General features: G+C 37.6%; 2 protein-coding genes across 2 annotated transcripts; one reads left to right on the top strand and one right to left on the bottom strand.

Moving 5' to 3' along the window:
* Positions 1-921: 921 nt before the first annotated feature.
* LOC116206278 (brefeldin A-inhibited guanine nucleotide-exchange protein 2-like) lies at positions 922-9,875 on the bottom strand. The gene is made up of 11 exons (XM_031539106.1): positions 8,701-9,875; positions 7,480-7,797; positions 7,031-7,376; positions 6,517-6,939; positions 6,136-6,422; positions 5,405-5,678; positions 4,668-5,173; positions 4,240-4,561; positions 3,443-3,821; positions 2,492-3,174; positions 922-1,814 (listed from the first exon to the last, which is right to left on the bottom strand). Exons 1-11 carry the CDS (start codon positions 9,873-9,875, stop codon positions 1,197-1,199), a joined length of 5,331 nt encoding a protein of 1,776 aa, XP_031394966.1. The 3' UTR covers positions 922-1,196.
* A 9,198-nt stretch (positions 9,876-19,073) lies between these two features.
* On the top strand, positions 19,074-21,736 carry LOC116202238 (pentatricopeptide repeat-containing protein At1g01970). The gene is made up of 2 exons (XM_031533700.1): positions 19,074-19,701; positions 20,836-21,736. Exons 1-2 carry the CDS (start codon positions 19,276-19,278, stop codon positions 21,628-21,630), a joined length of 1,221 nt encoding a protein of 406 aa, XP_031389560.1. The 5' UTR covers positions 19,074-19,275; the 3' UTR covers positions 21,631-21,736.
* Positions 21,737-23,716: the final 1,980 nt, after the last annotated feature.

Below are 23,716 nucleotides of genomic sequence, written 5' to 3'. Positions count from 1 at the left end.
TTCATATTACGATATAACTTTTTATTTATTATTTTATTTATTTTTGGACCAAATATTTAGTTCTAGCTGCCCCCACTGACACACCTAATTGAATATGGTTTGCCTTCTGGCATGAAATTTGTGGCCTATTAATTATATCTTCTCGTGAAGGGCGTGCAGCAAATGTGATTACCACAAGAAAAGAAAAGAGAGAAGTATATAGTTGGAACATTTTGTCCTAAACCCTGAGATAAGTTGAAATGATATGTGAATCATGTGATGGTGGCGTCCAATTAGACGTGTATGATGAGATGATGGATAAGTTACTGGCCGGTAGGAAGTAACTATATATTTCCACCGGATAGCGCGATGAACTATCCGTCGATTATAAACATATATTGTTCAATTTGGCTATGATTAAACCTAGAGGGAAAGGAAGGGACATGAAAGTTGAGCGTATGGCATATCACCGGAGCGAACGAACACACCGCATTTGCCTTTGCCCTTGCCCAAAACCCTAGATGTGTCCATGCTGCCTTATCTCGACATGATCGGGTCGCATTACATATGTATATATATTAAGGGTATAAACGATCGGCAATCCCGGTCGGTTTGCAGGGTCCGAGCCTCCACAACGATATAGACGGAGGCATCACTTGCATTGTCAGCTCCCACAGACACGGTGGTAGGTATAGTCGGAAGGGTGACTGTCAGATTGACTGCACGTAGGTAGGAATAGGATGTCGTATCACCGAAATATCACACCCATCCTTCAAATGCCATCCTCATTGCTTAAGTAAAGACTGAAATTACAATTATCTCATGTTTCAAAAATTGGTAACTATACTGATTATTGTACGTTCATGTAAATTCCCGGCACATCAACCCAACCATCGATTCGTTGATGCTATATTTCCGAAGATGAATGCCGAGCGAGACCCAGACCCTGAATGCATCATTGTGAATTCTTAATTAACAGCATATGAAAAATCAAGAGCCCCGTCCAGTACAACAGAATGACCTCCCTCTCTTCATCATGTCCCTATAAAAACTATATTTCCTTCCGGACCCCCAAAAAAGGAAAAAAGAAGAAATATTAAAGATATAAAAAGAACTATTACAGGCAAATTACCCTCAAAGAAACATAAACTAAGTCGAAACAAAAATATCATACAAATCTAAATATGAAGACAAACATACTACCCCCAACCCAACCATCAACAGGATCTGAGCAAAACAGGTCCCACCGACGACTTGAGCATCTCACTGAGAGCTGCCTGAACTTCGTTAGACCCGTGCTCGCAGGTTACCAAGCCCGACAGTAGAGGAAAGAACCGACTCAAGTTCTTCTTGAACGACCCCTCCCCCAGGCTGCAAATTGCCTGTAGAGTGGCCACAATTAGAGGGGCGCGTGCTGCTAGTTCCCTCCGTTTCCCTGAGCCCAGAGGAACATTCCACCGCAGGCTATCCCCTGATGAAGATGATGACTCCGTCCTCTGTCCAAACTGAGCCGTGTTGATATAGAACTCTAGGACTTCCTGGCAGAGTTCGACCAGGTGGACCTCCACCTCTGCCTCATCGTAAGATGGTGGCCCGTCAAGTATCAGATTCTGCAGTAATTGGAGGCACAGCTGGAAGGACTCGTTCTCAAGGCGGAGTAAAGGGGGATCCTGCATTTGGGTCATCGAGCCAAATTCCTGCAGCTTCGATCGGAGGGTTGCATCAGTGTTGACCTTGTGGGCATGGGAACCAATGTCGTGCATCGCATCGAAGAGGACTAGTGTGTTATCTGGGGAGAGGTTTGATCGATACATGCTGTAGATCTCCACCACCGCCTGCAAATTTAGTGAAGGAACTCGTCATCTCTTAGTTGACGAGAAAAAAATCACTGAATATTAAAATGAACAATCCTGACATATTTTTCCAATTCAAGTTGCAAACTAGTTTTTACAGGTTTCAACTGCGAGTATTCAAAGCTCTCACAAGTTGAAACAAGGAACTCTTTATCTAAAAAGGTCTACGCAATCACAAGCATATCCAGCATGTCAATTATGCGATTTCTCACAAGGACATGTGAGTTCAGAAAGAGCCCCATTCTTATTTTAGCAAGGTCTTCAATTAAGAAAAATTGGTTCAGTACATGAGTTAGGAAATTTAGATCTATCAACTGCATTTGAAGAAGAAATTTTAGCCCCAGATAGACTAGTGTATGCATGTAACCCAAATCTTTAATGCCCAAAATAAAACCCGTCATATAATAAGGTAAAAGACCAGTGAAGGAGACCAGGATTGACTGATGACTCATGTTTCCTATCTACTGAAAAAGTGGGTATAGCCAGTGGTTGATCAACTCAGGCTTACACACCTAATTATCCTAAAATTTCTGCTTTAAGGAAACTGAAGAACTATAAAAATGATCACAAGGTAACTGATTTGAAGGGGCTAGTGGCCTGCTATCTTAGAAGAGAAATGCAAAGGGCATCTAAAATCATTGAGGAAATGAAGAAACTACCTGAATCAGTAGTAGTTGAACAGCAGCTCGGCACTTTGCATCAGAAATGGAATTATACAAATGCTGCATCTGAAGGTTCTCTGCCTCAGCATCCGGCATTCTCGGGTCGGCAGACTCACCATTACTGAGTCTATTTACAGGTAGTTGTTCATGGCTGTGAACAGTGCTCTCTCCAATGAAAGCGAAATCAGGAAGCGTAACATTAGCAGCTTCTTTCAATGATAGAACCACTTCTAGCCACTTCTCATCAGAGAATAGATCCCCACAATTGCTCATCAACCGGACAAATGCAGCGATCCCAATCCCAGCGAGGCTCTGGTGAGGCCGCTTGATGAAACTCACAAGAAGCATGAGGACTTTCTTCAAGAGGGGGTTCACTGTGCTATAGAACTTGACGAAGAGATCCACCACTAATTGGAGGGCTAGGGTGCAAGTCTCATAGAGCCATGCATCCTGATCAAGTTCGCTAGAATCTCCATCAGTCTCCTGTCCTGGGGAGTTTCCTCCTGAGGGATCAATAGCATGACGTACATAGTCGAAGATTGGGAAGAGGACTGATTCGAATACTCTCTCCCACAAGGATAGAGAGAAGAGGTGACCATGATTCCTAAGGGTCTCGAACAGTACTTGCAGAGCACTCTTCCTGATCTCAGGCCTTGGATCAAAGCTAAGCTCTGATAAACCTGCAGAAATGAGAATTCCTTAATAATTAGCTTGGAGAATATTCTAATCAAAAGATGAATGCATCAATAAATTCTCGAGCGCGTGTTTCTTGCTAGCTAGATGGTGTGAGAAAGAACACTCATTGTAGTTCTAGCCAAAGAGTTGGATATGGTCCCAAAAAGTACAGTCAGAGCGGGTAATCTCATTGTGAGGAACCATTTATATTTTCTTTTCCACATGAAGGACAAAGCAGAGTCATTTGGCAAAGTCACCAAATTGTTTCATTACCAGCCAACAGCGGGAACCAAAAATAGAGATGATCCTCCTTGTCTGCAATCTCCCCATTCTCGAGCTTTACATCCTTGCCCCTTTGCGGAGATGGAGAAACCTTCGCAAAAGTCTCCTTTTCTTTATTCCTTGCTGAGGACCCGAGATCACCTTCTGCTAGTTTCGTTGCACAAAATCTGAGAAAAGCAATTGCATTAAGACTGATCTCCTTGTTGAATCTACTGTTGGTGAATGCAATCAAGCAGTTCACACAATCAGTGAAAGTGGTTGTTTCGGTCTCTGTGATGTATGGGAAATAGTCTCGTATGATCTTCTCAATTAATTCGAAAGCCAAGAGCACGATGTTCTTGTGATCATCGTACGCAGCTGTTGTAAAGACCTGACAAATTTGGCAATGAGAAGATTATCAGAAAACATAATTAACAATTTAAATTCCCAAGCATCAATGCACGTATGCACCAGAAGCAACTGACAGACCTCTCTTTTTCAGGACTAAATGGAGGAATACAAGAGTATTCAAATTTTACCGAAGATCATTTTGAATAGAGCTACATTAAGATCATGATTCCTGGTATAGCGGATGGCAAAGATGGACGCGCCTAGACATTATGGACTAGTTTTGGCTGATGACATTGCTGACCCCACATTATGCTCTTAAAGCTTTGGTTTCTGCCCATTTTAATTCTTCTTTTTACAGGTACACAAGATTGGACTCCCTTTGGTGCAACCTCCTATGTACTTTCCATATTCTACATCACAAAATAATTATATGCATAAATAAAATAAAGCTCACATACCATGAACATGCTCTTCCATCCTGATTTGACATTATTGACTCGAGAAAGAACCATCTGGGATACACATCTGATAATCAACTCTCTGATTTCAACGGCGCTGCTCTTACGCATAACGACAACGAAAGGTTTCATGAATTCATTCTGGAAATTATAATTTGCCAGCTCTTCCCGCTCCAGGAATTTCATTGATAACTGTCGTAAAGAATCCATCGCAAAGATTGCAACTGAAAGGTTCTCAGAGCAGCCAATGGTCACAAAGAAATCAGAAAGAACATGCCATATGCTTGACCACACTAGCCGGATGCGATTCATGTTGTAGTGCCTGTTAAAGAGAGATTATCTTCATTAATCAAGAAGCACCTTACAGCAGTATAGTAAAAGGAGAGATGAAAAGGAAACGAATAAAGAGCATAAGGAATGTTTCATACGCTATCTCTACAATCTTTGTGAGGCTGAAGACCCGGGGATCAGATTGGGATCTCAACTCATCCATGGAAACCTTGCAGAGAGCCTTAACAAAGTCTATTATTGCCTCACTGTTCAACTTCTGACTCCGTGTGAATATACGGTTCATTTCAGAGCTTCCAACCTGTTCTAACATGTTTAGATTGGAAACTAAACTGTTCATCTGTTCAGAAGTGACTGCCCCAGAAGCAGTGCCACCAATACTAGCACTATCATATGAACCTCTCAGCACAGAAGCAGCTGCATAATGGATTCTTCCAGGTCCCTTCTTTTTCAGAACAGGAAGGATATTTGTCTTGGGTTGTTTTGACTTTTCAGACTCATTTTGAGGAAAACCAAAGAAAGTGGCATCAGGTGGAGCGCCCTCACCCAAGAGATGTAGGTGCTCGAACCTGGATACACAAGTCAATACATGCTCCCAAGCTTCCTGCAGGTAGTTCCCATCTTCGTCGGCAATTGCGACTATAGCCTGTTATGAAATAGATTAAAAGATCAAAACCACAAGATGATCCCCAGCATCTAAATTACCAAACCTGAGAAGATTTAAAGCGCCTGAATTACCCAAAAGGAAATAGATCAATGATCCTAAATAATAGAGATCTCTACAAGAAACATGCATGTTCGCGCTAAGAAATAAATATATTCAAAAGGAATAAATAAAACGTTTAGGAACTATGGTCAAAACAAACAGAAGACTAACCTTGATAGCTTCTATATTTTTCTGTTTTATATCAGCCGGCGAGTGAAGAGAAGTAAATTTGGCTAATGAAGTCACAAAAGCATCTCTGTGAGTCTTCATGGACATAGCGGCTGTGACGTGAATAGCATGGCGGAAGCCTTCAAGACAGAAAGCTAAGACTACTTCGTCGTCACTTTGGTCGAGTGGGACGCTGAAAGCAGCCAACATAGGAGCCCAACATACCTCTATCATAAATCTCAAAATCACCACATCTGTAGCTGCATAATAAACTGACCTACAGACCGAAAGATGAAATATATCAGATAACTGCCCCTTCATATCTTCTTCAGCAAAAGAATTGAGTATCACACTTAGGATTCATCTAAACACTTAAGGACTACTCTAGAGAGAATAGACTCGTGCTAAAGAAGTAAAGAACCCGTGAATTTATCATAAATCATATTCTACCAACAGAGAAGCATCCAACCATATTCAGCTGCATACAAGACTGATGTACTAACAACACAGTCTCTATAGGAAGTCAGAGGTGTACTAGGAGATAAAACTTTTTGGGGGAGTTTGTGCTACAACACAGTCAAGGCACAATATTTGGAGCATCTTCCACAAGCAAATTGTAATATCAATTAGTATATTGCGAACTGTACATTTTTTTACTTAAAAGGCTCATATTAACAAGGAATATATAACAGTCAGATGATCAAATAATATATCGTCAAGATAATTTGTCTTACTCAGACTTGCGAGCCTTCTCTTTGAATTGTTCCTGCATGTGTCTAATAAGATCATCACTAGTTTCCATATGCTCCCCTCTCTTACGGATCACAATATTTAAGATACTATCCAGTCCCGAAATCCGGTTTGTGTTCAAAGACTGCCTTTGTTGAGAAGCCAGATCATCATCTTTCATTTTGATCTCATTTCTTGATATTCTTTCGAACAATGATCTCAGATACTCCTCAGGTAAATCTTTGCCATCATCAATGCCTCGATTATTCCTTATAAAATCATCAGCTGACATCTGCACAGCTTAACAGATATTGCAATACAAAATGATCAGAATATGAATCATCATTCAACCTCACATATCCACCAAATCCATGAAGGGATCGTACCTTATTTTTCACCATAGGATTATGAGCATCGGTATTTAGCATTATCACAGAGTATGCAAGAACGTAAGCCGTATCAGCACTTGTAAATGCTTTTGGATTGCACTTGCAATAGCGCTCAGCAAACTTCTCCATGATTCGATCAATCTTCTGTGCTTCACCAGGCAATCTGAAGCCTTGTAGAAAAGCCCTAATAGCCTCATCAAATTCCATGCCTTGAAAGTCAAAGGAATCCACATAGGCATGCATGACTTTAAGTGATAAGTCTTCTCTTTCTCCTAAGTAATCTCCAATCAGTGTCTTGTTTAACCCAGATGCATTTTTCAGAAAACTCGCTATTTCCTCAGGTGAATTTCCCACTTTATTTGCATTGATGAGAAATTCAATCCCTTTCTTAGGTTTCCTATTGAAAAGAGAAATACCTTCCTGCCACAAATTGCAATGCATTCAATGAACAATGTTTGACCAGAACATTACAGAGGGGGAAAGAGAGAGCCAGAAAGCATCCATAAACTACCTGGAGTTCAAGCTTGTAAGCCCGACGCTGCTCGATTGTTGAGACGTCAGAGGCTTCAGTAGAGGCCTCAGAGTGGGTATCTGACCCTTCAACTGGCTCATCTCCATTCCCGTTTTCCAAGGGAAGATTGGCTGATTCAGGACTGTTTTCTGCTGGTTCAATTTGCTTTGCAGAATGGCGATCTGGAATCCTTAACTGTTTGTTCATCCAGTCTCCCATTGATTTTAGGATTTCTACCAAGCACTTCATAGCTTCAAGTTTCATAGTGACCTCTTGAGGAGGCAAAAGAGTTGTAACAGTACCCGGAGGAACACCTTGAGCAGTTTTAAGAAGTCCATTCACCATTCTGAAAGACAGATAAATGAAACAAATTACAAAAATAAATTTGACAACAAAACCCACTTAAAGAAGGTTGAAATATTCAAAAGATACATAGACATGGGAAATACCTCTCAAAGATGTTAGATGAATTAACATCACAATCATAATTGATGAAAATGTCCACTAGAATCTGGGAATCAACACACAGCTTCTCCAGGAACTTAAGGACAATCATCTTCTGCTGAAAGTTAGGCTGCGCAACATTTTCTAGTACTCGAAGTACAATCATAGGGAAAAACACTCCAATCTCCGCTTTCAGTCCAGCCCTGAATCTAGATACAAGGCTGATGAAAATGGAGCAAGAGAGCTGAAAAACAATCATTAAGGTTGACGCACTGTTCTTTAATAGTGATAGACATAGGTATTGCTTTATGGCACCCAAAAACCTGATTCACCAAAAGAAATCGTCAGACTTACTACGAGAGCTTTGCAGTGGCAAGAAATAACATGCGTGAAAAGAACAGAAGACTAAGACCACGCCTGAAGATCGAGTGCAGGCTAGTTTAGTGATTGATGTAAACAAAAATAACATGACAATTGGACTTCAAAACATTAATGATCAGACAATTGCATCGCTGGACTTTTTCAAATAGATTGTTCGAATGGAGAAATTCCGAGGTATTAGAAGGGGAACATTTTCCTTCCTCCATTTCAAAGAATTGGGGATTTGGAGGGAAAGGAACTTCTCATAGTGAAAGAAGACTAGTTATACTATCTTGTCTTTCCACACCACAGGCCTTGAAGGAAGGAACCTTGTAGTAATGCCAATCCATCTTCTCCTCCCCTCCCCCCTCCTTGGTTGACATCATCCAGAAAATGGTAAGCATTTTCCTTTCTCTTTCTCTCTTAACAAACTTCAGGTAAAGAATAAAAAGAACACGACTAAAAGGCTTTTCCATACTATGCAGGGATTCACTATGGGACTCGAATTTAGGCATTGATCCTTCAACGGCAGTAACAATCCAAGCTGGGGGACAGAAAGTATGTTACAGTGAAAAAGTCTACTCGCTGAACCTTCCCCATCATATAGTAGCTAATAAAGCCATTTCCCACGATTTAACATAGATAGTCTAACATAAATTAACTTCATCATTGCGATGAGCAGACGCTGAAATCCAAAACAGGAGGACCACCACATCACCAGTAGTCCTTTACCTAGAGGAACTTAAAATGATCGATATCCCGACGATACTTTCAGATCCACAATGAATATATTGGGTGTACTCTTCAATTGAATGCTAGAATAAAGGAATGCCAACAACTTCTTGCCGATGGAAACGGGAATATACCTGTCGCTTGTCCTGAAGACAGCCCCAGCATTCTCCAGCAGGATCTTCAACAGCTCCAAAGCCACAATCTTGCCCTTCATCAGTTGCGGATCCGCCACGGCCTCCTTCGGTGGCGTCTTCATGGACAACTTACAGAGGGCTCTAAACACTAAGAACGCATCTCTCCTCAACTTATTCCCAATCTGTACCTCCAAATCATCCTCCCTCTCCACTTCCCCATCAACCAACTCCCCTTTCCTCCCCTCCAACGCAGTCTTATACATACTAATCTCCCAATACTTAGCATCCAACATATCCTTATCGGTTGAATCTAACAAATCCGCAGGATTCGTGGTCTCCACAGTGGTGGTCTCAAATGCCCCATCATGACCAGCAAGTGGGCCCTTCCCCGGTGTTGCCGGATTCAAGACCACATCAATGTCCTGCATAATCTTCGTAATGAACCCCTGCACAAACTGGGTCATCGAATTGTCAGGGTCGGACTTCTCAACTGGCTCCATCAACTCAGCCACTACAATGGGCTGAATCGGGACGGTGGAAGAATCCGCCTCCATTCTCCGAAACACAATCACCAGCATTTGTACCAAAGACGCCTTCGCCGTGGTTTGATTAACCACATTCTTACTCTCTAGATAGATATCGTAACAGGTCCTCACTATCATTAGCAAGCAATCACCATGGATTCGGATTGATATCGAAGTCACAGCAGACAAGAGAGTCTTCAGAATCAACAGCTCCACCGCCTCATCCCCTAACTCGCGGCACTTGCACACTGACTCAATCAACTTGGAGAGCAGCTTTGCCTCTGGCCCGCCGCTGGGGTCCGCCTCACCGCGGAGGTACCCATGGGCGATGAGCTTCTGCACGCAATCTACAGAAGGATCGGCGATCTTGAGATTCCCGGAGTTGCAGGCGTTGATGAGGGGGCTGAGGAAGGACTCCGAGTCAGCAAGGGAGAGCTCGGTCGGGCCATCGCAGAGGGGGCCGGGGACGGAGGACTCCGGCTCGGAATCGGGCGTGGAGGGGAGGGGCTTGGTGAGCTTCTCGAGGACGGACTTGCACTCGTGGGCGAGCTTCGAGTGCTTGCGCCAGGAGGCGTTCTTCACAATCTTCTCAAGGGCAGGGGCGAGCACCTGAGCCAGGCGGGAACGGGAATCGGCTTCCTCGGAAGCCATTCCCGGGTCGCCGGAGGAGTTGACTAAGCCTACTCAGATCCGGAGCGAGGCACGAGAGGGAAGAGGTGGGGTTTGTGCAGGCGGGCTGATCTCCTCGACGGAGCGGCTGATTGCGGCCGATTCGGCTCAATGAGCCGAGCTCCCGATCCTGCCCAGGGAAGAAGGGATATAGTGAGGAGGAGCAGGAGGGAGAGAGAGGGAGAGGGTGAGTGAGCTTTTCGGTGTTCGGCTTCAATGGAGTATTAAGCCATTGAAATGAGCTTCGGAGAAGTCCGAGATTCAGATCGCGTTGGTCCAAGTTAAAAAGCTGAATTGACCGGAATGCCCTCGCCCCCTTGTGGGCGGATCGTGATATCGGGCTCCAGTCGGGGCTATTTCGGGAAAGTACTATCCGGGCAGCGCAGTGGAGCTGGTGGGATTAGCTGGAACGGGGCGGGTTGACCCGCAGACGGTGGAGCGGTTCCCGGGCGGTCTCCGGCTTTCGGTTCAGACGCAGGTGGGGTTTGGGGTTCTCTTCTTTCTCGGACGTTACCGATTTTTGATTAATAATAAATAAATTATAATTATAATTAATTAATTAATTGTCCATAATATATTAATTGACTGTCTTATCAACTGTAACAATTTTTAGACAGCACACAAGAAAAACGTACGGTCACGAGGCTTTTAAGTGAAAGGTACAGCTTTTAAGAAATTCAATGCGATTTCTTAAATGTGGAACATTTGATGATCGATCAGGTTTTTTACTAAGCAAATAAAGGTTTGTTTTGGCGAGGCGTGCGAGGATATACCAGAAGAGAAAAAGGGTTATAATGTAAGGATAATTTGAAATGACCAGAACTCATAGTCTTAAGCCTAGAACTCTTTAAGAGTCTTAAGAGATCTTTTTTTATAATACCTGACGTTGATCCATTCTACGCATGAGAATTATTGTGAAATTACTTTATTAAAATAAAAATGATGTCATAATATAGCTTTTTTTGGCATCTAATAATAGGTACTAAATACTTATCCTCGAAAGCGCGGTTTTCCATAATTATTTTTATATACCTCGAAGATTTTATCATAAATTCAGTTATAGTTATACTACACCGTTTCTCATACTGTTTCTTTAGCCTTTTCTTTTAGAAATTAAGACAAAATTTTAAATTCAGAAATTTTAAATTCAGAATGGAAATATAAAATTTAATACAGGAAAAATAAAATAAGTTGGCAGGAAGTTGTGTCGGGCGAGAAGAGAGAGGAAGAGAGGAGACAAAAGAGAAAGAGAGAATGGTCATTATAAGTCAGGCATAATGTGCTATGGGTAATTTGAGAAAATGAAAGTTACACCATAAGGATCATTCTCAAATAATAATAATAATAATAACAACAACAACAATAATAATAATAATATAGATAATAGCAAAAAGTAGCCAACAAATTCTTTTATCTATATTATGAGGTATGTTTGGGTTGAGGGATTGGGAGGGGCGGGGAAGAGTAGAATTAATCAATCCATATTTAGGTATTTGTTTTTGAAATTGGGGAAGGGCTATAATGGTTGATCTCTTCTGTCTGCATCAAGCTATGATTAGTAATCAATCAATCTTGGGGCAGAGGTCTCTTGTACGTAGGATATGAGATTCAGACTTTTCTTTTTACTGCTAATTTAGAAGTTGTTTCCTCTCACTCGTCTAATTATCTGATTTAGTCCATCAACCTGAGCAATGAAGAAAACAATAAAGCTATCTATTCAATTTCTTTAATTAAAAGAAAGAAGTAAAGAAAAGTTTATGTTTAAATTAATATTACAAAGAAATACTGATAACACGCAAAGAGTTAACGGATTTTGATAACTAATTGATTGAATCGCAGTTCGTAGAACACCTAAAAAGAAATATTTATTATTTGATGATTTTGATCCATATCCTGACATAAGAAGTTCATAGGATTAGTTATCCATCTGAACACTACAAAAGTACATTCCACCAAAATGGTAGAATAAGGAGGGATAACATTTTAAAATTATTTTATTAATTTATAAAAAAGACTAATTTTTTCCATCTTTTTCCATCCGCTTTATAAAAATACTAGCCGTGGTTGCACAGGCTGCAACATGATTCATTTTTTCGTTTTTGTAATTTTGTTATGTATTATATACGTGTTTTTAAACTATTATAAATCACAATTTACTATCAGCAAAAATAAATATATTATATTATATATATATATATATATGATTGTTAGTAATTGAATTTTACCAATATAATAAGTAAAAAACTATATTTAAGATCGTTTGCAGCATCTTATATTATCAAAAGAAATATATATACTTGTTTTGGTATATTTATACCCATTATTTCAAAATAATTAAAATTAAAAATTTTAAAAATTGTTTTTTAGAAGTAGCTTAATAAATCGAGAATATAATGACTATTTCACAAATCTATATTTTATACGTTATACATATAAAGAAAATAGGCCCATTGGAACCTCAGGAGGACACTGCTCTCCACTTTCTTTTAAAATTTCGTAAATTTTTTTATATCTTCAAATTTTTAATAAACTGATATAATCTTACATTATATTTGGATACGATCTTGAAATGTTTTTCTCCTACCTTTTTAGGGCCAGCTTCCTTAAAATTAATTTAGAAACAAGCACATGTTATTGTATTGTAAAAAAATTAATTGTTACTATTGGAGATGTCTCGCATTAAGCCCGAAAAACCCGAAGAATTGAAAATCCAATAGACGGCGACAAGATTGGTCGAAAAGAGGAATGGATGATATATTTCATATTTCTTAGGGATTTCGTTGTATCTTTTGAATATTTAAAGAGTGAAATATTCCTTGGAGATATTATAGATATTTCTAGGATGTCTTTAGATTATTTAAAAGATGAAATATCTATATCTCAAATGGAATAATATTCTAGAGGAATTTAAGATATCTTTGAGATATAAGAGGTCTTGTATCTATATATAGAGAGCGAGTCTTGCACTCAAGGGTACAATGTTGCAAGGGATGGTGAATGTTGGGTGAGATCTTTCGAAAATTTTCTCGAGAATATTTTATCTATAACTCTAGGATTTTAGAGTGACAAAGGTAAGAGAATTGAGAGGTTTTAAAAGACTCTTCTCAGTGAGGTTCGGGTTGGTAAGGGGGCTTAGGAAACACGAGTAATATCTCGGTTATAATCTCCAGTTTCTCGATCTAGTTGATACTTTTGCTCTGTCCGTTGATGTTTCCCTCCATTTGAGGGTTTTACCATGTATATTTGGTGTCGTTATTTTTCTTAATGCTCTTGGTTACAAGTACATGGGCTAAGGTGGAGTTTTGAAGGTCTCGAAGGGAGCTCTCGTGGTAATCGAGGAGGTGTTGCGGGACGGGTTATATATTATGCAAGGTAAAGTCTATACTACGACAACATTTGAGAGGTCAACTTTAGAAGAAAGTACTTGGGTGCTCTCGGCATTGACAATGTGGATGGGTGCAGGTCATTGCACTCGATCAGTAAGTCCTCAGAATTCCTTATCAATCGAATTATTGCTTTTAATGAAGTTGCTTTGGTGGAGCAGTATAAGAGCGGGACAGGTGCAGAAACTTGTGAAGAAGGTGGAGTTCGTGGTGGAAAACCCGAAAACTCACGAGACTCAGCTTGTGGTAGTATAGGATGTTCATATAGAAAGGTCCGAGGGAAGACAACATTCTCTATGGAACAATTCGTGAACAAGGGACAGGCAGAGGGAGATGTGAGATAGCGGGATCGTTTGAGGCTTGTAGAGTTGGTGGTCTCAAGTAATGAAGTAGGGTATACGACTAGTAGACGAGTCAGTTTTGGAGTGCGCACAAAAGGAAGCTGAGGAAGTTCGGCACCTCAAAGGAGTCCAAGGATGGCTTGGACTAGAGCGGTACACATGCAAGGAGAAGTGGAGCTCGATAGGGGCTGTGACAGAGCAATCAAGTAGGAGGTTGATCGTGCTTGGCTAAATGCTAGATAAGGTGGAGATTACAAGACCCACATTTCTATTATCATATATATACTCTAAATATTCCCAAGAATTTATCATAGAATATTTACATCTAAGAATATCTACAAGACCACCTTGGAATATTTCTCCTTTAAATGGATTTTGAGTTGTAACGAAATTGTACCGAAATGGAAATCAAATCTCGAGATTCTCTGGTTCTCAGCCAATACCCGAAGCAACTCACAAAATATATATGCTATTGAAATTTTTTTAAATACTTCCATCTAGCCAATATAATCATTTATTTTGAAATAGTATATCGTCTGTCAAGCAACTCTTAAAAAAATTAAATTGATCCAATTTCAACTATAACAAATTAAATTGAATCTAAATTTCATATATGACTTTTCAAGAAAATTAATTTTATGTTTACATCCTTTTATAGAAAATTCATTTTATGAAAGTACCATTTAATTAAACAATCATATTTGATAAGAGGGCATCATTTAACTTCATTTGTCAAGAACTTTTTAAATGTATAATTTTTTCAAAAAGTATTGCTATAATATAACGTGAATCATACAAAAAAAAGTGTCACTTAATATTTGAAAAGGTACCATTAAATTAAATAGTCATATTTGATTAAAAAAATACCATTTAATTAAAGGGTTATGTTTTATTATGATGAAGAGGTGTTAAATAAAACATTATCAACGTTGGGACTGAATGACCATGTTTTATTAAAAATAATAATAATCAAGAGGTGTTAAATAGAATCTTGTCTAGGGTGAAACTAATAATTATTAGTGGGGCCCACACGCATACAAGGGCACAATGGAAATTATGGAAAGTTGATAATCACAGAAATGAACTACACACTTATATATATATATATATATATGTGTGTAGATATAAATATATATATATTATGTATATATGTAATGTAATATGTAATATAGACTAATTGAATAGTCCATGCAATACAAGGGTTTTATTTTTGAATACTAAATGTAACAATATTTTTCAAGCGATATCTCAACTTAATCATTTTGATCTTTCATATACTTCAACAATAAGAATGTTATTCTATTTTTGCAATTTTTGTTTCATTATATAGTATTAATTTTTATTAAGTAAAGTGTTATATTTGGATAAAAAAATAAAACTTCTTATAAGTTATAAAATAGTCTCTGAAACTCATTAATTATCGCTCTTTGAATCCCCAATACTAATTGTACTATTTTATTCTATTTTGATACTAGTATAATATCTATATAACTTCTAGGTATAATAATTATTTATTATATATTTTGCAACAAACAGTTTGACTATTTTTGTACGGTTTAATATATATTTTGCAACAAACAGTCCCAATTGGTAGGCATTATATTATATATTTATTTAACATTAAGTATATTAGAGAGATTTGTTGTAAATGTCTAGTTGACATCCTTATAATAAGTTCACATATATTTACCTCATTACCCATTTTTTAAAAATGAAAATTTTGTGTCATTCTTGTTTAATTTTTTATATTATCATAAGCTCATAAATAACTTCAACAATTTTAATCTTATAATAGAAATTAGGAAAACATAATTAAATAAATAAAATTCACATGATTAAAGTAAACTCCCTTAAACTTTTTAAATTTTTGTTCACTAATGAGATATCATTTTTTAATATAAGAGGCAATTTTAGTTATGACAATATGTTCGTAAAATTAGTGATTTTTTATTATTTTATTGGAAAATTTTTATATGAAAAACTATTTTTTTAGTATTATATCTTTGTATTATATGTGGTTTCATCTTTGCATAAATTTATTTCATTAATATAATAATTATACATATTTTTTAAAACAATTTGCTTATGAAGAATCATATAAATATTTAAAAATAGTTTAAAATTTCACACAATAATCCTTGAATAAAAACCTTCAATGAAGTTGGACTTAACTTACTCAGTTTTTTTTTCGAAATTTCTCTTACAAATTTGATTCATATGTTTTTATGCTCAATTTCATATATTTAATTTCTTTCACATGGGAATTTTTTATAGTTTAGTCTTATATATAATAAATTAATTGTTTTTCGATAGAAGTTATATAATAATATCCAATTAAATATTTCATTGTTATGTAATTATAAATTGACCAATTTAATCCTCCTAAATAAGACCCTATTTAATGCAAAGTGGAGTCAGCTTTACTATACATAAATATTTGTATTTACAATAGGAAAGTTATATTTTTAAGGTTTTTTTTGTAATTTATAAAATTGAAAATTAATTTCTTCCATTTTCAATTGCATTAACTCGAGCATTTATTACTTCTCAAATGAATCTTACTTATATATATATATATATATATATAGAGAGAGAGAGAGAGAGAGAGAGAGAGAGAGAGAGAGAGAGAGATAGATATAGGTATAGATATAGAGATAGATGGAGTAGGTATTATTTAGACAAACCAGGTTTGTGTATTTTACCCAAACACAAATTAAATGCTGGAAATTTATTATCAACACTTGTGCGAGTAATCAAAAGCTACTTCAACAAGAGAAAACCATTTGCAGAACAATTCCGACTTACCAATGTATGTAGCTATGAATCTATTCTGATATGCATCAATGTATTATAAGGAATGGACAATATAATGGCCAAAAAAGGGGGGACAATATATGCCAATCGACGCCCTAGCCTTGGTGCAGGACTAAGGAGTCAAGCTAGCTAATTCATTCATTCCCAAGTTTAATCGAGTTATGGAGGGTGCACCCAACTTATATACATTATGAGTTCTCAAACATTAAACAAAACACATATATAAGCCTTACAGTATAACATACTAAGAAGCGGGAGGAATCCAAGGACAACCAAATATCATTCAAGACATAATTTGAAGAAAAAAGGAAAAAAAAAGGATTCATGAAATAATTCCATTTCTTATATAGATATAGATATGTTTCAAATCGAATTAGAAGAGCAACTTAACCTAATCAGAAATTTTTTTATCCTTATTATAACCTTAATAATTAGTATAAGCCAGTTGGATGAAAATGCCTCGTATCGTGCACTTCCTTGAAAAAAAAAGAAAAAAAAGGACAGTATCATCGTGTGTTGTCCATGTTATGTCCATGTTAACCCTTAAAATTGTTGACAATGGGTGGACTATTATGGAGTCTGTAAGAGTGGCTCTTTTAGGTTGCGTTTGGTAGTTGGTAACCTATGTGGATTATCGGCTATCTTTTTTAAAATTCTCAGGGCCCACTCGATTATCATTTTTGGCTGGAAAAAATTACCAGGAATCCGGATTACCATGGTAATCCATATTACTAACAAAGTAGCTATCTAGTGAAAGGTATCTATTTAGATTACCAGATAAGTGAAAATCTTTTTTTTTTTTTTTTAATTTTTCTAACAAGAATACCCCCTCCAATTCAGGTGCTTTTCGATCTCCAAATTTTGTAGCTCAAATAATTGAAAGTGATTGGGAATACTTCCGAATGAACGATTTGTTTCTTTCACTTGCAAGGCTATGTTCTTCTTACAAAGTTTATTTCTGGGAATGTTTATGCTGATTTCGTTGGTCTAATTATAGAGTTTGGATTTATGAAGACAAACTCAGATCTGCCGAGTGGAAAAGAAAATTAGAAAAGTGCGTGAGGTTATGGTACCGACATGAGGAACATTGGGAAAACAAAAATTGTTCTCTTTCTTCTGCAAAGAATGGACAATCTTTCATCATGTATTATGAAGAGGCAAAAGCAATAATATCTGTCAATTTTGGTTTATTTAATTTCATTTGAGAGTAATGCTTCTGCCTTCATTAGATCGATGCAACATAGATTCAATTTTCTATTTAGTACATTCAATGCCTTTAGTGGACAGTTCAATGCAGAGTCTGTCCTCCTTTGCTATGAGATATTACTGAAGAAACCAGAGTTTGTACTGGAAAATTCAACTGACCACAGATGGAAGTGGTTTAAGGTACATTTAATTATTGGTTTAGGTACTTCTATAATATTATTATAAGTAAGTAAGCACTATATTAATTATATATGGTTTGTTGTTTTAGAATCGTCCAGGCGCTTTAGATGGAACATATATTAGGTGCATTGTCCCAGATGTTGACAAGCCTAGATACAGGACAAGGAAAGGTGAAATAGCGATGAATGTCATAGGAGTTTATCTAGCAGGAGTAATGTGAGATGAATCCAGAGCTTGAATACATGTTATTTGTACTTTGTATCTTAACTGCTATATTAATGCTTGTAGAATTGTTTAATTTGATAATTTTCTTTTAACTTTAATGTTGTGGACCTATGTAATGTAATTGGAACCTTGTTTTGGTACTGTTTTAATGTGATGGAATTTTTGTTTTTATTATTTGGTAAAAGTATGTTATTTGGTCTTTTCTGTAAGGGCTTTCGCCCTCCACTGTCACCGGAAAAAAAAAAAAGTATGTTATTTGGTAATATCTAATTTACTGTGGTTGTATATATAGCAATATGGATGCTAGTGAAGGTGAAAGAGAAACTCAAAACTGGAATCGAGGGAAGAAGCATCAATGGACAACGGACCAAGATGCTTTACTCATTGACTGCATGCTGCAGCTGAAACCGGTAAATTTATGTTAGTTGGTCAGTAGAAATAAACAATTGATCCGCAAATGTAACAAACAATAGGTTTGCTTTGTTTAAACAAAAACAATAGGTTCAGACTAGCGTTTCGACTTTCTCTGTTGGATGCTCGGGTTCGATCTGTAATGTCAAGTAGCTCCGCTCTTGTTATTTCTCTTGAGGGTATTTTTGTAAAAAGAAAAAGTTTGCCTGGTAATCCTTTTGTTATAACAAATAAGGTAATGTGGATTATCAGTGAGATTACATGTGCCTACTAAATATTGCAATATAATATTATCGCCATTTAAAAGGTGGTAATCTATCTGGGTGGTAATCCAGATTGCTAGGTAATCTGAAAGGCAATCCGATTGTTGACGGCAGGTGGACTATCATGGGGTTCGTAAGAGTGGCTCTTTTAAGACCATCCTGTCGGGAGAAATTATTGGGTGGTCAAAAACACCACTGCATCAGGTTATTTTTCGATTATAAGAGAGATCGTGAATTAAAACGACGTAAAAAATATCACTGCTAAGAATCGAACTCAATCGGAACTGGGAGCTATCACCGGTATACGTCCTGGGCCTATTTCAACTGAAGGACCCAAGCCCAAAGCCCATCTTTCCGCTGGCTTTCCGTCTTCTCTCTTCTCAGTTCATCTCCTGAACTTTGAACGATGTTTCTCCCTGCTGATGATAGCGCTCACTCTCTTTGCTTGTTTCTCATCTGCAATGCAAGCTAGTCAATTTTCATTCCACGGTTTTGCTACTTGTCGGGTTATGATTCCTCATAGTCGCTAGATTTGTCCCCTACATCGATTCCATCCTTCATGGATAATTCCACTTGCACGTTGCTCTATTTCACCTGCCCATTCCCGGCTATCACCCCCAGAACCTCATCCTCCCTCAGACCCATCACTCGTTTCCCCACCAAGGTCCCTTCTTGTCGGGCTTCATTGGCTCTGTCGGATGCAGAAGGGGCGGAGAAGGTGACACTCAGTGAGGGGAGACCCAAGTTCAAGTGGGTCGAGGCGGGCCGGCGTGCTACGGAAGCGCAGAAGGAGGCGATTGCCAAACTCCCCTGGAAAATGACCAAGAGATGCAAGGCCCTCATGAGGCAGATCATATGCTTCTCCGGAGAAGGGGAGTTGGCGGATTTGTTGGGTGCTTGGGTGAGGATTATGAAGCCCAAGAGGGCTGATTGGCTCGCCGTGCTGAAGGAGCTAAAGTTGTCGAACCACCCACTTTATCTCGAGGTAACTTCTTGTCTCTTGTCGGTTCAGCTTTTCCTTGGCTGTAAATTGTTGTTTAGTGCAGTGGTTCATGTTCTGTCGGTTGTGCTCATGTCATTGTGCTAAATCTAGAGACTGCATTAGATTGGTCTCTTATCAGTTCAGCTGTTGTGAATGATTTTACTTGTTGGGCACTCCTCTCTGGTGAGGAAGCCGGTGGCAAGTTGAGGCTTTCTGTGGAATTCTATGTCACTGAGAGTGTATTTGTGAATAGATGTTCATCAGGCCCATACAAGTGGCTATTTCTGCTGGCAAGCTAGCAACTAGCTAGTTATTTGGGATTTCGACATCTACTTCTCACATCGATCCACCTCACAGACTCTGCATTAGTGAATGATTTACATAAACTAGCCATCAGGCAGTTTTTTTACTACTTTTGATCATTGTCTGTTATAGTAGTTTATGAGGTTCTCTGATCTCTGCCTGATAGCCGCCACAATCAAAAACAAGTATTATACACTACATTGCTGAATTTGTGACATTTGATGTACCCCAGTAACACACTTGAAGTGCTAGGATTTCTCTGTGCATTAAGGTCTAGTTATCTGAAGTATTATAGAGAACAGCTTCTTTTGCTAATTCGTGGACATTTGAAGTGGTTCTTCAGATCCATTTCTATGAAAACAGGTTTCTTCTTTCTGACGGAAACATGAAATTTATTTCCTTGACGATAAGATGTGCTAACACGTGTCATTCGTTCACATGCGCATCTGCTTTCATGGAAAGGGAGAGTGAAGAGAGAGCCACTTGACTTATAGCCACAACATTGGTGCCTTTTTGTTCTTCACTTCTTATGTTCTGAACATCATCCTTTTTCCCCACATTTTTAATCCTTTCAGCTTCTGTTAGATATTTCTGCCTTCCTGTTTATGCCAGCCAATTCCTTTTATTTCTTCATCTTCTGAGGTTCATAACCATTATTTCTGGCATCACAATACAATGTATCATATGATTCAGTCGAAGATATTGTAATCTAAAAATGATCAAGTTGCTCAATATATAATTAAATTTTAATATATATAGTAAGATTGATTTTCAGTTGAGTAGTTGATAAGTATATATGGTCATTAACTTGTGTTTTTATCTTGTTTTGTGCAGGTAGCAGAGCTCGCTCTTCCAGAAAAATCCTTCGAGGCCAATGTTCGTGACTACACAAAACTAATCCACAGTTACGGTAAACAAAACCAACTAACAGATGCAGAGAAGACTCTTTTCACCCTGAAAGAGCGAGGCTTTACTTGTGACCAAGTAGCCTTAACTGCTCTGCTTGACATGTACAGCAAAGCAGGGGACTTTAGTAAGGCCAAGGAAACCTTTGAAGAGATCAAATTGCTTGATGAACCACCTGATAAGCGATCATACGGCGCAATGATTATGGCCTGCATCAGGGCAGGGAAGCTCGAGGAGGGAGAGGCGCTGCTCCAAGAAATGTCAGATCAAGAAATTACTGCTGGAAGCGAAGTCTACAAGGCTCTCCTGAGGGCCTATTCTGTTATGGGACATGCCAAAGGGGCCCAGCGTGCTTTTGATGCTATACAGCTCGCAGGCATCGTCCCTGACTCTCGGATCTGTGGGCTGCTCATAAACGCGTACTCAATTGCAGGCCTGAGTGAGAGGGCCCATTCTGCTTTTGAGAACATGAGGAGAGTGGGGATCAAGCCTAACGACAAGTGTGTTGCCCTTGTGGTAGGTGCTTACGAGAAGGAAGGAAAGCTGAGTAGTGCATTGAAGTTTTTAATGTGTTTGGAGAGGGACGGGATTAGTTTAGGGAGAGAAGCGAGTGAAAGGCTCGCTGCCTGGTTTCGGAGGCTCGGGGTGGTGCAGGAGGTGGAGCTCGTGTTGAGAGAGTTTGCCTCGGTAGAGGCAGGGGCCAATGAGCATTGTATTCTGTAATTGTTTTAATTCTTTTTTTATTTTTAAGTTTTGTATGTATAGATATAGTGATGGTTTTGAAGAAATTGATAGCAATCAGAGTGGAAAAAATTAGTTTGATGTTTAACATCTTTCAAGTTCATTAGGGGTGACCAATATTCCAGCTGGTTCTTTGGTTCGGTAATTGGTCCGAATCTCTGCAAATTCGTTCGGGGAGCCACTAATTTGTTTACCACAAGAACGGACGTCACGGTATATGTGCGGTGGCCCCATGCTAACCACCGATCTTATATGTGGGATCGGCGAGACCTTATTTAGGCTGAGGGTAGAAGGCTTGAAATTGTGGCCACCATGACTACATACAGAGGGTACTATGGAGCTACTCTATTTAGGTTCGGGGTGGCTTGACATAGCTATTGGCGACCAACCGTCTGGATGAGCTTGTCTACAGTTGAGATGGTCCGCTTGACCTGCTCCGACTTGATGTCCCTGATCACCGTCCAATCTCTGGCTACTTCGACCCTAAACAATGTCATTAACGAGGTCAATCATCACTGTTGAACCTTCTCAAGGGTGAGAGGAGCGTCTGGGACAAACGCAATGAAAAGAAAAAACACAAACCATTCCTCTGCACCTAATTGCAACACTTTTAAGTGGATATATATATATATATATATATATATAAAGTTCCGATCCGAATTTTCACGCTGTGACATCATCAAAAATATAAAATGGAGTTCTTTCATGTTACCACATCATCGTTTATAGTAAAAAAAATTTATTTAATAATTAAATAAATTTTATTAATTAATTTAGTAGCAAATATACATTTTTATATACAAGGCACAATGAAATATATTCAAGGGAACAAAATATGCAATACAATATATAGATTATATATACATCATCCAATATTTAGATTATATATAACAGAATATAGCTCAATAAGGGCATTATAATAATTTGCATTGCAATCTATATATATATATATATATATTAGATATAGTTGTCGCACCAAAGTATATATAGAGTGCATATATATAAAAATAAAAATAAAAATAAATATAGTTACTGTATCAAATTAAATATATATAGATTATAATGGTCAGTATATATATATATATTAAGTATATATACATTAAATATATTAAATATATAATTATTTTTTTTGATAATTCAACATCAGTGTATACATATAGTCCTCTACTTAATAGAGTATCTTTTAAAGAAGAATATTTTATATATAATTCTAAATCTTATTTTTCTCGTCTTCCTTAAATTCTCCTTAAATTCTTTTTTCTTGGTTGAACTTTGATTTGTTGAATGAATTTTTTAATTTCAAAATTGAAATTAATTGTCTCCATATTAATTGTTTTGGTGGGATCTCTATTCAATTCCATTATGGGTGTCTCTTCAGCAACGGTAAGACTATTCTAATTTCTCTGCCTTGAATATTTATTTCTTATTGTTTTTTATAATTTAATGGAAAATTTTCTCCATGGACTTCGAGCTTGGTAGCTTTATTTATTTATTTATTCATATTCTTTGGTTGAGTTTTAATTCATAAAATGAATTTTTTAGTGTAAATTTCAAACTAATTGCTTCAATATCTTGATTGTTTTAATAATCTTCTCCAAATTTTTTTCTTGATTGAAATTTGATTTGTTCAATGAATTTTTAATGCAAATACGAGTTTGATTATTTTGATATTAATTGTTTTGACAAAATCTCTATTTCAGTTCCATTATGAACGTCACTTCAATAACTGTAAGATTTTTCTGATTTATATACCTTGAATATTTTTTTTATTCTTATTTCATAATTTAAGTGAAATCTTTTCTCCTTGAACTTCAAGTTCAGTAGTTTTATTCATTTTATTCTTACTCTTTAGGGAAAAGAGCACCGTACAATATGGTTTTTTTGACTTTTCTCATGCTATAGCACAAATTCAAGTCATTTCCTTATACAACCAGAATTTGTTTTTGCACTGCACATCACGCCGTCGATTTTTCATCGAAAATTGGATGGAATGCTGACGTGACGGCCTTTTTGGGGTACTTTCGCACAAAATATAACTTAAGGGATCTAAATTTAATTAAATAAATAT

The sequence above is a fragment of the Punica granatum genome, chromosome 4, assembly GCF_007655135.1.
Source record: "Punica granatum isolate Tunisia-2019 chromosome 4, ASM765513v2, whole genome shotgun sequence".
Classification (NCBI taxonomy): domain Eukaryota; kingdom Viridiplantae; phylum Streptophyta; class Magnoliopsida; order Myrtales; family Lythraceae; genus Punica; species Punica granatum.
This window is presented reverse-complemented; position numbering and strand designations above follow the sequence as displayed.

Excerpts from the sequence above, each read along its gene's own strand:
- LOC116206278 (XM_031539106.1), bottom strand. The coding sequence starts at position 9,875 with ATGGCTTCCGAGGAAGCCGATTCCCGTTCCCGCCTGGCTCAGGTGCTC. Across the intron at positions 3,175-3,442 it reads TTGGTTCCCGCTGTTGGCTG|GTTTATCAGAGCTTAGCTTT; the intron begins GTAATGAAACAA and ends TCATTTCTGCAG. Across the intron at positions 1,815-2,491 it reads TTCAACTACTACTGATTCAG|GCGGTGGTGGAGATCTACAG; the intron begins GTAGTTTCTTCA and ends CTAAATTTGCAG.
- LOC116202238 (XM_031533700.1), top strand. The coding sequence starts at position 19,276 with ATGGATAATTCCACTTGCACGTTGCTCTATTTCACCTGCCCATTCCCG. Across the intron at positions 19,702-20,835 it reads ACCACCCACTTTATCTCGAG|GTAGCAGAGCTCGCTCTTCC; the intron begins GTAACTTCTTGT and ends TGTTTTGTGCAG.